General features: G+C 39.5%; 1 protein-coding gene across 1 annotated transcript in view; it reads left to right on the top strand.

Moving 5' to 3' along the window:
- The window catches only part of Pkhd1 (PKHD1 ciliary IPT domain containing fibrocystin/polyductin), a 419,145-nt gene that overhangs the window by 8,962 nt on the left and 393,105 nt on the right, over positions 1 to 17,078 (top strand). The window contains exons 6-10 of the mRNA XM_075978902.1: positions 4,315 to 4,393; positions 11,841 to 11,915; positions 13,118 to 13,182; positions 13,607 to 13,646; positions 14,522 to 14,592. Coding sequence (XP_075835017.1) covers positions 4,315 to 4,393; positions 11,841 to 11,915; positions 13,118 to 13,182; positions 13,607 to 13,646; positions 14,522 to 14,592 — 330 coding nt within the window. The remainder of the gene's footprint in view (positions 1 to 4,314; positions 4,394 to 11,840; positions 11,916 to 13,117; positions 13,183 to 13,606; positions 13,647 to 14,521; positions 14,593 to 17,078) is intronic.

Below are 17,078 nucleotides of genomic sequence, written 5' to 3' on the forward strand. Positions count from 1 at the left end.
TTTTTTTCCTTTAGGCACTTTTGTTCTATGACTTTACTGATAACAAAAAATTCCAAAACATGATTTAAAAAAAAGAGAGAGTCCGACAAAATCCAAAGTATTGAACACAGGAGCCTGCAGAAGATAGAAATCACCACCACTCTATTCCCACATGAAATAGTCCATTCACACCAGAACTCCTCACTGAACCCTTACTGTGTGCTAATTTACATTTTTAACTCTCCATATGTATTATTATCTGAGGATCATAAAACATGATGCTACGGGAACTGTTTCTCATATTGAAGAGAAAGAAATGAGGTATCTGAGGAGTAAATGGTTTCTTCAAAGTAATGGTTCTCAACCTTGCTAATGTTGCCACCCTTTAATATAGTTCCTCAAGCTTTTGAGTCCCCACCCATAAAATTATTTTGTTTCTGCATTATAACTATAATTTAGCTGCTGTTATGAATCATAACATAAATATCTGATATGCAGGATATCTGATATGTGACCCCCCACCCACCCAAAGGTGTGAGACCACAGGTTGAGAACTGCTACTCTAAAGTCCTATCAGGAATAAGTGGTGCAGCCGAGGTTTGAAGTGAGATAAAGCCCGTGTATGTTGCTATTTTGACGTGTGTCCACTGGTACTGGATACAACTCAGAATGCTATTAGCCTTGATGTTTACCTAGAAGATTTGTTCGTGAGTTAGAGAAACACAGACGTATGTACGTGATCTTAGTTAAAAGACTTGGAAAGGACGAAACACAGGCATATTACAGCCAGGAGGGTGGACAAGGAGGAGGTTGTGCAAGGGTAGGGGATTTACATAGAAGAAGCAGATGCTCAGAGACATAGACCCAGTAACGTTGTAAGTTTTCTTTAAAACTAAATAGTAAACACAGTTTTTAAAAATGTGCCTTACTATTTTTTTTTATGGGCAAATTCCTATGTGTACGTATATATCAGATTTTTCATTTGTTCTGTATTTTCAGTAAGATATACATCTGCGAACATCATTGCTAATTAAAAAAATCATTACATTTGCTTATTTCCATATCTTTAGTGTGTGTGCGTACCGTGTACATGAGCACAGGTATCACAGCTTGTGTGTGGAAGTCAGAGGACAACTTTCAGTAGCTGGTTCTCTCCTACTACCGTGTGGGTTCAGGGATGAAGCTCAGGTCACCGTGTTCAATGGGAAGTGCCTTTTAAAACCTACTCAAGAACAAGGGCAATGGGTTTTTGATCCTACTGCACGTACTGGCTTTGTGGGAGCCTAGGCAGTTTGGATGCTCACCTTACTAGACCTGGATGGAGTTGGGTGGTCCTTGGACTTCCCACAGGGCAGGGAACCCTGATTGCTCTTTGGGCTGACGAGGGAGGGGGACTTGATTGGGGGAGGGAGAGGGAAATGGGAGGCGGTGGCGGGGAAGAGACAGAAATCTTTAATAAATAAATAAATAAATAAACAGTGAATAATTGATTTTATTAGAGGTACACCCTGTGCAGAGCGAGTACAAGTTAGTACTGTTTTTTAATCATTATTTTCCTATTGTTTACTCCTCTTTTAAATAAATTGATGCCTCTCTACAAAAAAATAAAATAAAACCCACTGAACCATCTTACAAGACCATGTTGCTAGGTTTTTTGGTATGATTATGTCAGACTACATAATTTGTTCTAATTGTTTTTGAAGTGATTGACTGGTTAAGATAATATGAATGAATATCTGTGTTACAGATGGTGTTTGCATGTTACAGTGTTTAGGGAAAATTTATGTATGAGTGTATTTAAAATATATTCTAAAGAACAAGAATTTGGCATTGTCTTACTGATATGAGACTTTCACAGATATATTCCATTGCATTCGTTTGGTTAACCAAGACATGATCACGTCTCATGAAAAAGAATGCAAGCTGTGACAGTTATACGGTTATTTGGGTTCCTGGTGTTTGTCTGTAGAAGGCTCCAGATAAGGTGACAGACATCTTATTCTGATGAGGGATGAATAAGGAGCCATTGCCGACATGAGGTGGGATGTCAGCTGCTCTCCAGATCTGTCAGACCTGTTTGTCTCGCCAAGGTGGAGTTCTGCACACTGTCTCTTTCACCCTCTGGGGGCACGCAGAGTGGTCCCTCAAGGTACAATCTGGTTGCATCTCTGCAATCACTTTCTAGACAATTACTCTCATTTCATTTGGGATGCTTGCCCAGAGTAGCAGCCAGGGACACGCAGGAGGAGGTAGCTACATAAGAGATGACGTTTTATTTTACAGGTTGTTGGATTTTTGTACGTGCTTAACAGTCCTTCACTGTGGCATGCAATCCTCTGGCACTGTGCTCTGCTTTGCCCATTTGTCAGCCTCTGTTGGGCTTCTCTGTTTAGGGACAAAGACCCTATGGGATTTTCTAATTTCTGTAACCTGCTATTTGTTTTCAGGTCGAACATAACAAAGCTTGACTTCTTCCCAGAGAACTTGGAAGCCAATCGGGCAGCTTCCTCCACATTAAGTAGAACGATTCTGCCCATTTAGCAGCAGCAGAAGATTTATGAAAACTCTGACCTTTGTCTCAGCCATTAAGGACCCACCCTTTCTCTTTATGCACCTTAAAGGTTCAGTGCTAGCCATGCAATGACCACAGATGAAAGTCTCCCTTACCAATGACACACAGAACAGCATGCAGAGAATCCACAGATAGTGCGGTTCAGCAGCTGGAAGTGCTCATGGAGAAACTCAGAGTTTTCTGGACACAGTGACCCCAAGTATATCTTGAGGTTTTACTGAACTAACACTACCCCTCTCATCTGCGAAGCTAGTTTATGATACTATTACTGCCTGTATATCTTGAGTAGCTGGTGTTATAGGAACTTGACAGTCCATGATTCACTCTGTCTTGGAACAGCATATTTGCCGAGTGAACAACATATGTCCATTATACGGACTGTAGCCTTAACTCTTTTGCTGTTTTGTGCTTGTCTTTAGCTCCTGTCTGTTTGGCTCATGAGGGTCTTTTGTCTTTTGTACTTTGAGATATGGAAGATGATTAGGATCCTTGAAGACTTATCAGAGATTGTGTGATATACAGCCTCTTCATTTAGCTTTTCGTTTTGTGTTCTCATTTTTATTAGTTCTTTGAGAATTTCACACAATATATTTTATCACATTTATCCTTTCTTCCCACTCTGTCCAGATTCACTTCCCCTTCCTTACCTATGCAGCTTTGTGTTTTATTTTATCTTCCTTATAACAAATAAATACCAAGTACAATTTATGCCCCCATACTTTTAGGGGTGGCCTTCCACTGGAGTGTGAATGACTTACCAGGGGCCACACTCTTAAAGAAAATTATGCCTCCTCGCTCCGCAGCTTCCTGTTGCCAGTAGCTCTGTATCTAGGGGTAGAGCTTCATGCTAACCTCCCTATTCCAGGCTAGCATGTTGTCTGCTTTTAGCTTGCACATGTTTTGTGCATGCTGTTTCCTCAAGTGCTGTGAGTTTGTTTGTTCCAACAATGGATCCATTGTGTCTGAAAAACATTGTTTCTTAGTCACCATCCCTGCCTCTAACTCCTACAATCTTTATACCCCACTTCCACAATGATCCTGGAGTACTTGGGGGTGTAATATGGTTATTCCCAGATACAGCTAAACACTCCATAACTCTTATGCTTTATAAGTTGAGCAATTTTGAGTCTCTGAGTTAATTGCCATCTATTGTAAAAAGAAGCTGCTTTCATGAGTGTTGAGAGATATTGCACATAAAATACACACACACACACACACACACACACACACACACAGAGGGTATCATTTGCTGTTTAATGTGTGCATATGTTGTATACATTCATATCAAAATATGCATATCTGTCTCCTCAAATATAATTTTGAAGATACTCAAGGTCCTTCTAGATTTTCAAACATAGTACACCGATATTATGTAAAGCCACCAAATTGTGCAGTAGAATACCAGGACTTATTTCCCCTTTCACTGGAACTTAGCTGCCATTTGTCAACATTGGTTTATCCCTCCCTCTCACTGATTCTTCCCAGCCTATTCTTGCCAAGAATAGGTAGGTACTATTCTATTCTCAATTTCTGTGAAATCAATGTTTTAGGTATTACATTATTTTAGCCTTCCTGGTGTGTAACTTTGATCACCGGATTCTAACACTCATTTTGCATTTATATAATTTATTAAACCTGCTAATTTTATACACCTGTGCCTTGTTGGGTATATGTATGTAACAAAACGAAAGCAAGTAGAACTTATGTTACTCATTTGGAATTTGCACTAAGCTCATTGCATTTTGAACTGTTTTTAAAAACAGGACAAGTAATACAGGTGTATGGCTGGATCATTGCTGACCAGTTGGAAACCTTTGATCCTGATGCGGACTACATTGACAGGTAAGCCTAGGTTTGTTCCTGTGTTCACCTGGCTACCCGTGTGCAGATGGGTAGCTTCCTCTGCAGCAGCAAATTGCAAGGCCCCGGCACAGAACTGCCATTTTTCTCTGTGCAGTTTATGGTCCTTGGTGCACCAGATTTCAGCTTTTACTCTGTGAATGTTTGCAACAGCCAGATTTTTTTTTTTTTCTGACAAGTAACAACTGGGCATGTGAACGGCATTGTAACTGCATTCAAGGGTTTTCCTTTCACCCATCCTCTCTTAGGTTAAAGTAATTTCTTTCTAAAAGGATACATAAACACTAAAATTCATTAACTCCTTCTTTTAATCATTGCTCATGCATGCATTCAGAAGTCCTGATGAGAGGGAAGTGTGCGTTCAGGTACCAAAGAGGGAAGGAGCCATGGGCTCAGATACTAAAAACTGTGTAGCTTGTAATGTTTATTGGGAGTGGTTAAATGTGAACATGCCTTTCTTTAATGGCTATTTTAGAAGTATAAATTGTTGCAGACTGCCCCCCTTCCTCTGGGTTCCATATTAGGGCCCATAGCGCAGCAGCTTTACTGGAGGCTAGAGTGGTCCTAGGGACCCTAGGGAAGACACTATCCACTGCCCTCTAAACTCCTTTAAGCCCGCGCAACAACTCCAAACTGCACTCTCACCCCTGGGCTCCATATCCAGGTCTACTACAGAAGCAGACTTCAGCTTTAAGGAGTACAGGCTGGATCTAGGGTGCCCAGTCCCAGCACCTATACTGGAGGCCAGGCTAGTCCTAGGGATCCCAGAGGCTAGATCAGATCTAGGGACCACAGACTACACCCTTCTCCTGAATTTCATCTCCTGATCTACAACTTTGGAAGAAGACTTTGGCTGAACCAAAGGCCGGAAGACCAGAGAGGAAAGAGAAATCATGGAACAAAACACACATACAACAAAGCCGAATGCAGGGATCAACACCAATCATCTCAAATCCAAATGTCTAAATGCCGGTGTAAGAACACAATCAATAACAGAGAAGACCCTGTGGCATCACCAGAGCCCTGCCATCCACAACAGCAAGACATGAACAATTCAACACAGCTGAGGCACACGAAAACAACCGTAGTGGTGATATGTGCCCATAATTCCAGTACTTGGGAGGCAAAGGCAGGTGGATCTCTGTGAGTTCGTTGCCAGCCTGCTCTATAGAGAAGTTCCAGGATATACAAACCCTGTATAAAACAAAAAATAAAGAAAATATTCTTAAAAGTGAATTTATAAAGATGATAGAGGTCCTGAAAGAAATGAAGAAATCACTTAAATAAATTGAGGGAAAGACAAACAAAAAATCGGAAGAAATCAATAAATTCCTAAAACAAAAAAGCCAAAGCAGAGCATGGGGACCATGGAAGAGGGTTGAAGGGTAGAGGAGAGGCACGGAGGGGAGCAGGGAAAAATGTATAGCTCAATAAAATCAATAAAATGATAAATAAATAAATTTAAGAAGTAAACCAAGACAAAAACAAGCAAATAAATTAAAGAAACTGCCCAAGATCTGAAAATGGAAATAAAAGCAATCAATAAAACACAAGTGAATGGAATTCTGGAAAATGGAAAATCTGGGTAAGTGAACAGGAACTACAGATGCAAGCATCACCAACAGAATACCAGAGATGGAAAAAAGAATCTCAGGCATTGAAGACATAACAGAAGAAATAGATTCAACAGTCAAATAAAATGTTAATTCCAAAAAAATTTGTAACACAAAACATTCAGTAAGTCTGTGACACTATGAAAAGACCAGACATAAGAATAACAGGAATAGAAGAAGAAGAAACACCGCTCAAAAGACCAGAAAACATATTAAACAAAATAATAGAAGAAAAAATTTCCAACCTGAAAAGAGACATGCTTATGAAGGTACAAGAAGCTTACAGAACACCAAATAGATTGGATTAGAAAAGAAAATCCTTTTGCCATATAATAATCAAAACACTAAACATATAGAAAAAAAAGAATATTAAAAGTGGCAGAGGGAAAAGGTCAAGTAACATAAAAGGCAGGCCTATTAGAATCACACCTGACTTTTTAGTGGTTACTCTGAAATCCAGAAGGACCTGGGTTGATACCTTGCAGGCTGTAAGGAACTATGGATGCTAGCCCAGACTATATACCCAGCAAAACTGTCTGTCAATCACCATAGATGGAGTAAACAAGGTATTTAATGACAAAGTCAAATTTAAAAAAAAAATCTGTCCACAAACTTAGTCTTACAGAAGGTACTAGAAGGAAAACTCCAATCCCAGGAAGTTAACTACACCCACAAAAACACAGGCAATAGGTAATCTCATATGAGTAAAACCCAAAAAAGGGAAACATACAAACACAGAGACACAGAGACACACAGATACACACACAGACACACACAGACACAAACACACACACATTACCACCACAAACAACAAGATAACAGAAATCAGCGATCAATAGTCATTAATATCCCTCAATATCAATGAACTCAATTCACCAATAAAAAGACATGACACAACGGGTATGAAAGCAGGACCCATTCTGCTGCTGCATGCAAGAAACATACCTTAACATCAAAGATAGACATTACCTCAGGGTAAGAGATTGGAAAAAGATTTTCTAATCAAATGGACCTAAGAAGCAAGCTGGTGTAGCTATCCTAATAGGTAACAAAATATACTTCCAACCAAAATTAATCAAAAGAGAAGGGCATTTCATATTCATCAGGAAAAATCCACAAAGATGATGTTTCATCTCTGAACATTTATGTTCCAATTGTAAGGGTACCCAAATTTGTGAAACATTACTAAAGCTTAAATCACACATAGATCACCACACAATAATAGTGGGAGAGTTTAACACCCGACTCTCAGCAATGGGCAGGTCATCCAGACAGAAATTGAGCAGAGAAATAACAGAACAGACGTATGACTCAAGTAGACTTAACAGACATCTACAGAACATTTTACCCAAACACAAAAGAATATGCCTTCTTCTCAATACCACATGAAAACTTCTTCAAAACTGACCTTATACTCAGTCACAAAATACGTCTCAAGAGATACAAAAAACTGAAATAACCTCCTATGTCATATCAGACCACTATGGATTAAAGCTGGATTTCAACAACAACAGAAAGCTGACAGACTCATAGAAACTTAACAACTCTCTATGGAGTTAACACTGGGTCAAGGAAGAAATAAAGAAAGAAGTTAAAGACTTCCTAGAATTCAACAAAAATGAGGGCACAAGGTACCCAAATCATGGATTAATATAAGTTATAAGAGTTAATAAGAAGCCTGAGCTAATGGGCCAATCAGTTTATAACTAATGTAGACCTCTGTGTGATTTCTTTGGGACCTAACGACTGCGGGAACCAGGCAGGACAGAAAGCTCAGACAACAGTCTCCTACTCTTTTGATGGCTTTTGGGACCATACTCCTCATATTGGGTCAACTTGCCAAGCCTTAATATATTGCAAGGAGGAGCTGCTTGTTCGTCCTGGGTGCCCAGCTAGTTTAGTCCTGAAATAACCACACAGGAACTGTATTAATTAAATCACTGCTTGGCCCACTAGCTCTAATTTCTTATTGGCTAATTCTTACATCTTAATTTAACCTATTTCTATTAATCTGTGTATTTCCACATGGCAGTGGCTTACCAGGTAAAATTCCTAGCATCCATCTGCAGCGGCTCCATGGCAGCTCTCCTCCACTCTGCCTTTCTTCCTCCCCATATTCAGTTCTGTCTTCCCCGCTTACCTAAGTTCTGCCCTATCAACCAGGCCAAGGCAGTTTCTTTTTTTTTTTTTTTTCCAGGTTAATTACCATATTTATTTATTCATTTATTTTGTAATGAGAAACATTTTTATAACTTATAATATAGCATGAAAGAAAATATCTTCCAGTTTTTTATCACTATATTTGTCAACAATTAGGAGTTTCATTATAATGTTTCCATACATGTATATGACATTCCATGGTTACACATACACATACACACGCATATCTCTATCTATCATCTCTATCTATCTATCTATCTATCTATCTATCTATCTATCTATCTATCTATCTATCTATCTATCTATCTGGGACTCTATAACATTTTATTATCCTGTTCTCCACTGATTTTTATTATTATATATTTATAATCTTCTTTTTTCCTTTCCCACCCCAGATGCCATATATGAGAAAAAATATACTTTTCATGTTGTGTGAGACCAGATAAAGCCCAAACTACTGATCATCTAATGTTTCCAGGATCTGAGTGATTTAAAACTCTAATTTTCAAGTGAGCAAAAAATTACACATACAGAAACAGTGATCTTATCAATACAAATGACAAATGTCTTGCGTTGTCCAATCAACATGTGTGTGTGTGTGTGTGTGTGTCTGTCTGTCTGTCTTTCTGTCTGTCTGTGTTACTTGGTTGGATCCAGGGCTTCTTTATGTTAGGCAAGTAATAAGTGATATTACACTGAGTTTCCCTGGCCCCATTTGTTAACACATACACACACGCACACACATACACACACACATGCACACACGTGCACACACGCACACACACATTTATAAATTGTTGCTCACCATTGTTTCCTTGGTGCCCATTATCCTCAATTATTGTGCTTATGCTGGTGATGTGAACAGCTGTGTCCTTTTATAGCCGATCGCTCCTTTCAAGTGTTCCCCTGAGAGTCACGGGCCCCTGAAGTGAGTTCAGGTTTTCTGTGTGATTTGAGTAGGGGAAGGAACAAGAATGGCTTTCTCTAGATGATCAGCAGAGGAGGTGGAACAAATATTTTGACAAGATATTGGCTATAAAGCCTAAGCTTCCTCCAGTCTTCCAGGTTTCCTCTGAGATTCCCCATTAGTCATGTTCAGAAGACAGAAAACCCACCTCATCTGCTTCAGCCCTGAAGAAAGGTGTTTGTTCATGTTCTTAATGTAGATTTTGTCTGAAGTCCTTTATCTCCTCTGCAGTAATGGGAAGCAGAGAAGTCAGGATGAAAGGCTCAAGAGAAGGAATCATTATGGTTTGCTACTCATTGCATTGTTTTTTTTTTTTTCCTCTTTCTCATATTTTATTTTATTTTTTTCTGTTGTAAGGGCTTTCTTTTTTTTTTGTAATTTTTTTTTAAATTTATTTATTTATTAAAGATTTCTGTCTCTTCCCCGCCACCGCCTCCCATTTCCCTCCCCCTCCCCCAATTAAGTCTCCCCCCCAGCCCGAAAAGCAATCAGGGTTCCCTGTCCTGTGGGAAGTCCAAGGAACCCCCACCTCCATCCAGGTCTAGTAAGTTGAGCATCCAAACTGCCTAGGCTCCCACAAAGCCAGTGCGTGCAGTAGGATCAGAAACCCATTGCCATTGTTCTTGAGTTCTCAGTAGTCCTCATTGTCCGCTATGTTCAGAGAGTCCGGTTTTATCCCAGGCTTTTCCAGACCCAGGCCAGCTGGCCTTGGTGAGTTCCCAATAGAACATCCCCATTGTCTCAATGTGTGGGTGCACCCCTCGCGGTCCTGAGTTCCATGCTCGTGCTCTCTCTCTTTCTGCTCCTGATTTGGACCTTGAGATTTCAGTCCTGTGCTCCAATTTAGGTCTCTGTCTCTGTCTCCTTTCATCGCTTGCTGAAGGTTAATATTCAGGAGGATGCCTATATGTTTTTCTTTGGGTTCTCCTTATTTAGCTTCTCTAGGATCACTAATTATAAGCTCAATGTCCTTGGTTTATGGCTAGAAACCAAATATGAGTGAGTACATCCCATGTTCCTCTTTTTGGGTCTGGCTTACCTCACTCAGGATAGTGTTTTCTATTTCCATCCATTTGTATGCAAAATTCATGAAGTCCTTGTTTTTTATTGCTGAGTAGTACTCTAATATGTATAAATTCCATACTTTCTTCATCCATTCTTCCATTGAGGGGCATCTAGGTTGTTTCCAGGTTCTGGCTATCACAAACAATGCTGCTATGAACATTGTAGAGCATATACTTTTGTTGTATGATAAGGCCTCTCTTGGGTATATTCCCAAGAGTGGTATTGCTGGGTCCAGGGGTAAGTTGATCCCGAATTTCCTGAGAAACCGCCATACTGCCTTCCAAAGTGGTTGCACAAGTTTGCATTCCCACCAGCAATGGATGAGTGTACCCCTTTCTCCACAACCTCTCCAACAAAGGCTATCATTGGTATTTTTGATTTTAGCCATTCTGACAGGTGTAAGATGGTATCTTAAAGTTGTCTTGATTTGCATTTCCCTGATCGCTAAGGAAGTTGAGCATGACCTTAAGTGTCTTTTGGCCATTTGAAGTTCTTCTGTTGAGAATTCTCTGTTCAGCTCAATGCCCCATTTTATAATTGGGTTGATTAGCCTTTTACGGTCTAGTTTCCTGAGTTCTTTATATATTTTGGAGATCAGACCTTTGTCAGTTGCGGGGTTGGTGAAGATCTTCTCCCAGTTGGTGGGTTGCCAAGGCAGTTTCTTTATTCATTAAGAAACGAAAGCAACACACAAGCAAAACGAACTCTTACACCATTAATACATGGGGAGATGCTTAGTCTTACTGGACCTTAGTGTGCATGTTTTGCTGATACTCATGGGAGACCTGTCACCTCCTAAACAGAAACAGAGGAGGAGTGAATTGCAGGATAGGAACAGAGGAGGTGGGGTAGTGGGGTGGTGGGGTGGTGGGGTGGTGGGGAGAAGAGGAGGGAGGGAAAACTGCTGCCAGGATATATGTTTGCATATAGTATAAAACATTACTATGAAATCATCTGTGCTGGGGAGAAGACCAGAGTTCATGGGGCACTCTAGACAGCTGCTGTCACCCAACAAATACAGCAATCATAGTGATGATTTATAAATCAGAAGAACCATTTCCTCATTATTTACCCAACTGCATGCTGTCTATATGGTGTGTCTAATTTTTTTCTTCACCCCTGAAGGTCTTAGAGGCGTTTCCTATTGCTTCTCTATCTTTTTCATTCTGCCCTCTATTTTTAGCATTAAGAAATGCTTAACTTCTTTTTTTTACTTTTTTTTAATAAAAAAATGACTTCTACTGGGGACAGAAAGTCCAAGAACACCCTTAGTTAATGTGCCATTTTCACTGCTTGGATGTGTCTCAGCCTTAATTTGGGGTTCAGCTTTTAAAAGGAGACAATGAGGGCACATGCTCAATAACTGTGCAGACAAAGCGTTGCCATCATGGAGACGAGGGGAAATTTGGGATAAAACTCCACTAGCAGTGATGGAAGCACAGGCCCTGAGGGTACCTCCACTCTCCAGGAGGAAAGTTACCATCTTCACTGAGTCTCCGGCAGTGGTTCTGGTTAGGCTTAGAGGAGAAAGTTCACAGCATTCAGTCTTTTGGCAGCTGTGTTTACTGGGAACACTATGCTATTATTTTTTGTCTTTGTTTCTCTTTTCTGCCCTCCAATCCAGCCCATTGATCCTGGAAGCTGGCAGAGACAAATGGCTTACTCCTTGTTCTGTTGTAAATAAGCAGACAGGAAGCTGGTGAGTAGTTTTTGTTGTTACTGTTTCCTTGTGAACCAGTGTGCTTCCCTTTTCTTCCACAGCACAACCTCAAAAGCATAGACTGATCTTTTAAAAAATGTAAGTCAAGTGCAACAGTTAGCTGTCTTATCTTTAAAGTCACTGGAAAAGATGAAAGAATTGGGAATCAGTTGAAAATAAAAATTAGATCAGAATCTAAAACCTTTTGTGAAAACATGTAGGCCCTGTTTATTAAAGGCACAGGCCCGTGCCAAGGCTGGTCCAGTGCTCTGCACTGAAGTTAGTCAATCATCGTGCGATACGTGCATATGATTATTTTTTTTCAGAGCACACAGGATTTCAGAGAGCAAGCAGCAGAGCTGAGCCTGTATCCCTGTGTGACTAACTAGCATCCATAATCCATGTCCTAATCACTGTGACTATAATGACCAGGAATGCTTTACCTGAAACGTGTTATCCTCTACTCCCTTTTAAAACGCTTGTGATGTTCATGTTGTGTATGCATGTTTACATGTGTATGGGGAATGTATATATATGAGGCTTTACATGTGCGTACATGTAGTTTCAAGTTTGGTGTGTGGAATTATAATAGATCTATTTCTCACCCTCCCTGTTCAAAGAGACAGGCCCTCTTAATAAAAGCCAGAGCTAGGTATGACTAGCCTTGCCCACACAAAGTCCCATTATGAAATATTTTAAAAACATTGTCTACATGCTCTAGGTCATATAGCCACAATTTGACTAGATGTTTACTTTGATTTCAACCAGGTGGATTAATTTTCCTTTGTGGTTATTATAAGAATTGTATGCTATGGCCTGGCTTCTTGGGCTGAGTATTTAGTGAAGCCACATTCTATTCTATAGGTTTTTTTTCTAGTGTCTTCAATTCATTTGCATAAAATTGTCTGTTTTTAACTCTTATCTTTGATAGATTTTATTTTACTCATCATAAAGTAGATTTTGGAAAAAAAACCTAGAAATTGGGAGTAAGTTAAATTTTGATTCCCACACTGCATTTGGCATGTGACTTATATATTGACAACTCTAGTTAGTATTATCATAAGTATTTGACCATGACCTTACTATGCCTTCAATATGCTTCAGTTTCTCTGGCTAATTTGACTTCTATATATTGTTTTCTTAAAGAGTTTGGAATTCTAAGAAATTTCCTGGTTATTCTTACTTCAATATGTTTTTCTCAGTTTTCCCATCCAGGAGGAACATGGCCTTGGGACTGTGCAGTGCCGTGTGGAAGGCGACTACATTGGTCTGTTTTAGAGTTAATTATTTAAAAGACTCATCCATTTCTTTCTTGATATCCAGAAATGTGAAAAATTATTCGTCAGGTAGAATCATGATAATAATAATTGCTACAAAAATAACTTTAAAAAACACTACACCAAACAACTTCCATGTCAACCGATTTATTTATCATAATCAGCAATTTTACTTTACAAGCGATTATATAGACAATGTCCACTAGTATGTTAGGATTTAAATCATGCTTCATCTCAATCTAAGCCCTGGGCTTTATTTGACTTACATGTGTCCATTTTGTCATGAAAGTCCATGAGACCTTTTCTTGGGCAACATAAAAGAAATTCCAGGCTTGGACAGTAATGATGATCAATATCCTGGCCTAGGAGATTCATGTGTAGACCTGTATTCATAGCTATTTCCTTGTGTTTCAGGTTCCCAAAATGTTAGTTTCTCAGTATTTAATAAAGGGAGGTAAGTAACTGAGGCAGACAAATCTGTCTGTGTCTTGTATTATGCGTAACATCCTGTATACCACTCTCTTTAGCCTTCATCTTTCCAATTGTACACCAATAGAATATAGAAAGTGTCCTACATCTCCTTGCTTTCCTTCACTTGAGTGAGCATTGTGCTCTGTCTTGCCTATGGGCATCACAAATGTTTCAGTACAGGGATGGTACAGAATTTTAAGAACTAGTCCTTAAGTCAAAGGAAAATGCTGATGTAGCTCTCACATGTGTTGTGGGATGCAGTTTTGCTGAGACTCATTGTGTCATTATAGGAGTTGTCTTCATCAAGACATAAAGAGTTCATATTTCATCATTCTTTGGAGACACAGATAAATTAGGATTCTGGATTTATATGTGCACCTTTATTCTTGTTCTGCTAGATGTTTTTGTCCTTGAAAGTGCATTGTTTATTAATTAATTTTATTGTGTTTATATTAACAACTACACATGTGAATATAACTCAAAGTTTGGGTTTGCTTTGTCTTCTCAGCTCGAAAGTGATCTACTGTATTGTAGAGCTCTACTGTATCTATTTATCTAGTGTAGGAATCTACTGTATCTATCTAGTGTAAGTTAGCTCAGTATCAGGCCCATTCATGTTTGCTGTTGCCTTTAATGCTTCTAACGTTCTAAAAAAGAGGGATTATTCCCATACAATCATTTTATCTATGAGACGAGTTTGTATCCACTGATACTGTTTTCTCATTATCAAAAGAAACCGGTGTCCAAACTGCTAAATTTATTGGAGGTTATTCTGTGAACTTCCTTTCAAGCAGTCAGTTTTTTAGAAAATGCAACAGTAGGTGACATTTTACCAAAAGCCTTAATTTTCCTTTGAAGGTCGATGGTGCACAAGGAAGCCTGGCTGATCAGTGCTAAACAGGACCTGTTCCTATACCAGACACACTCAGGTACTCTGTCCCTTCATCCTGTCTTCTTCACCCAATGTTAGACTCTCCTTTTTTTTCCTATGGCAGTTTTTCTTTGGCCATTAACATAACATCTTGATTCAGGTTGAAATGAGGTTGCTTGTGTCTGTGTCAGCTTTGGTATTCACAGTCCTGCTTTATTTATTGATGTTCTGAGGAAGCATCATTAAGTGCTTTTGTTACCATGCTTTCCTCATAGCTTTCCTGCACACAAATGCAGACTCTGGGCCGGGCGATGGTGGCGCACGCCTTTAATCCCAGCACTCGGGAGGCAGAGGCAGGCGGATCTCTGTGAGTTCGAGACCAGCCTTGTCTACAGAGCTAGTTCCAGGACAGGCTTCAAAGCCACAGAGAAACCCTGTCTTGAAAAACCAAAAAACAAAACAAAAAAACAAATGCAGATGCTGCAGCTTAACTATGCATTGTGCCTACTTCATGCAAGTAGGAGATGAGGAAAACATGACATGCATGAAGCTGGTATCACTGTAATAAAGCACACTGTTTTACAATGAGCTCTTTATTTTATAAGCAAGAATAATAACCATCAACAGCATAAAAAGTATAGGAATAGTATAATATAATAAGCAGATAAATGCAATTTAAATGAACTATTATTAAATCTAGATTGTACATGTTTGTGTTAGGCTTTTTTATTGCATTTTAACACTGTGTTATTGTATGACAGTTTAATAATTTGTGTAACAAGTTGCCGTTATTTCACTTCCCATTGCATTCGTTCATCCTCCCCCAATGGCAGCACAGTAGGTTTATATGCACCAGCAACACCACAGATATTGGTGGTGTGTACTGTGATACATCCTTACAGAGGGTTGCTGATACTACTACATGACAAGAAGTTTTCAGCACCAGTGCAGTCTATGGGACTACTGATAGAGATGTGAACTCTTGTGGGTAGATGTCTTGTCAAGTGCTGCATCCAAAGAGGCTCGATCGTAGATGTCTGTACAAAGTCTATGGATATAGACAGAATGAAATAAACAATAGTCATGTCTTCCTCTGTGTTCTAAAAAAAAATAACAGAATAAAGGTGGTGGTTAAAAAATTTAATAGGATGTCTTTCTGGTCATTCTAGCACCCGTCTCTGAATTCTTCCAATGCTTTATAACTTGACTATTTTGATGCTAAACTGTGGTGTTGCCCTCTGATGGTCAAACCCTGATACTGAAAGAACACTGAAATTGGAAACTTGCATGAAATTGTGAACTCAGTTTAGTAGTAGGCAGTTGGTTATTTAAAGAGTGCACACAGTGCCGGGCGGTGGTGGCGCACGCCTTTAATCCCAGCACTCGGGAGGCAGAGGCAGGTGGATCTCTGTGAGTTCGAGGCCAGCCTGGTCTAGAAGAGCTAGTCCAGGACAGGAACCAAAAAAGCTATGGAGAAACCCTGTCTCGAAAAATCAAAAAAAAAAAAAGAGTGCACACAGTGTGTAGGTTTTAATATAATGACAAACCTACTGAAAATGGGTATGTGAGAGGTTCAGATTTCAGAAGCAACAAAAATTTGCCTCTCCAAATGAGAAAACTATCATCTCATAGATGGTGGGACAAATGCCATTCATTCTCTGGACAGATGATGCTGCTGGAACTAAATTCTGACCCTGGCGTGTCTTGTCTTTAAACAGTAGTCTAGTATGTTCGAGAGCTGCTGTGAAGAAACTTTACCCATACCGATGGATACACAGTAACAGGAGCAACAAGATGATCAATCTCTTACTGAGTGTTTGGCATATAACTTCAATATTCATTTCTTTTAACTGAAAGAAAAAGTACATCACCATTAGTTTTCTTTGGAGAAAACAGATTAAGAGGGTATGCAACCTGTCCAAAGGTCCTTTCAAACTGGTAAAAAAAATCCCTTGCACGTAATCAACACCCTTCAGGAAGCATGCTGTCTCTGGTACCGTACCTTAGGCTTTCACGACTCTGCTCTGATTGTAGAGCCCTGCCGTGCTGGAGGGGCAGGCTGACAATATCCATTATCATATACTTCCTGGGCTGAAGACTCAGAGGCACTAGCATTTTCATAGTGGCGGCATCCCTGGGGATATGGACAATCCGTAGAGTCTGGGGCTGAGCCTCTGCAGGCTAGCGCTCCGTAACTAGTCCAGTGTGGTTAAGCCCCTAAGTTGCTGAGCCTGGATTCAGTATCTGTGAAATGAATGATGTGGTGCTTTTCCTTTTAACTCTAAAATTGTCTAAAACAGCTGGTGAGGAAGAGTATTTTAAGTCACCCAAAATTCTCTGTCCTTTTTATGATCATGCTCACAGAATCACAAATTCTTTCATTTTGTTTCTCATACGCTTCTTAAATATGGCATGTCTACTTTTTATTTTATTTTATTTTATTTTATTTTGTTTGAGTTACAAGACAGAGATTCTCTGTGTAGCTCTGGCTGTCCTGGAACTTGGTTTGTAGATTAGGCTATCCTCAAACTCAAGTATCTGCCT

Source organism: Microtus pennsylvanicus, chromosome 7, assembly GCF_037038515.1.
Source record: "Microtus pennsylvanicus isolate mMicPen1 chromosome 7, mMicPen1.hap1, whole genome shotgun sequence".
Taxonomy (NCBI): Eukaryota; Metazoa; Chordata; class Mammalia; order Rodentia; family Cricetidae; genus Microtus; species Microtus pennsylvanicus.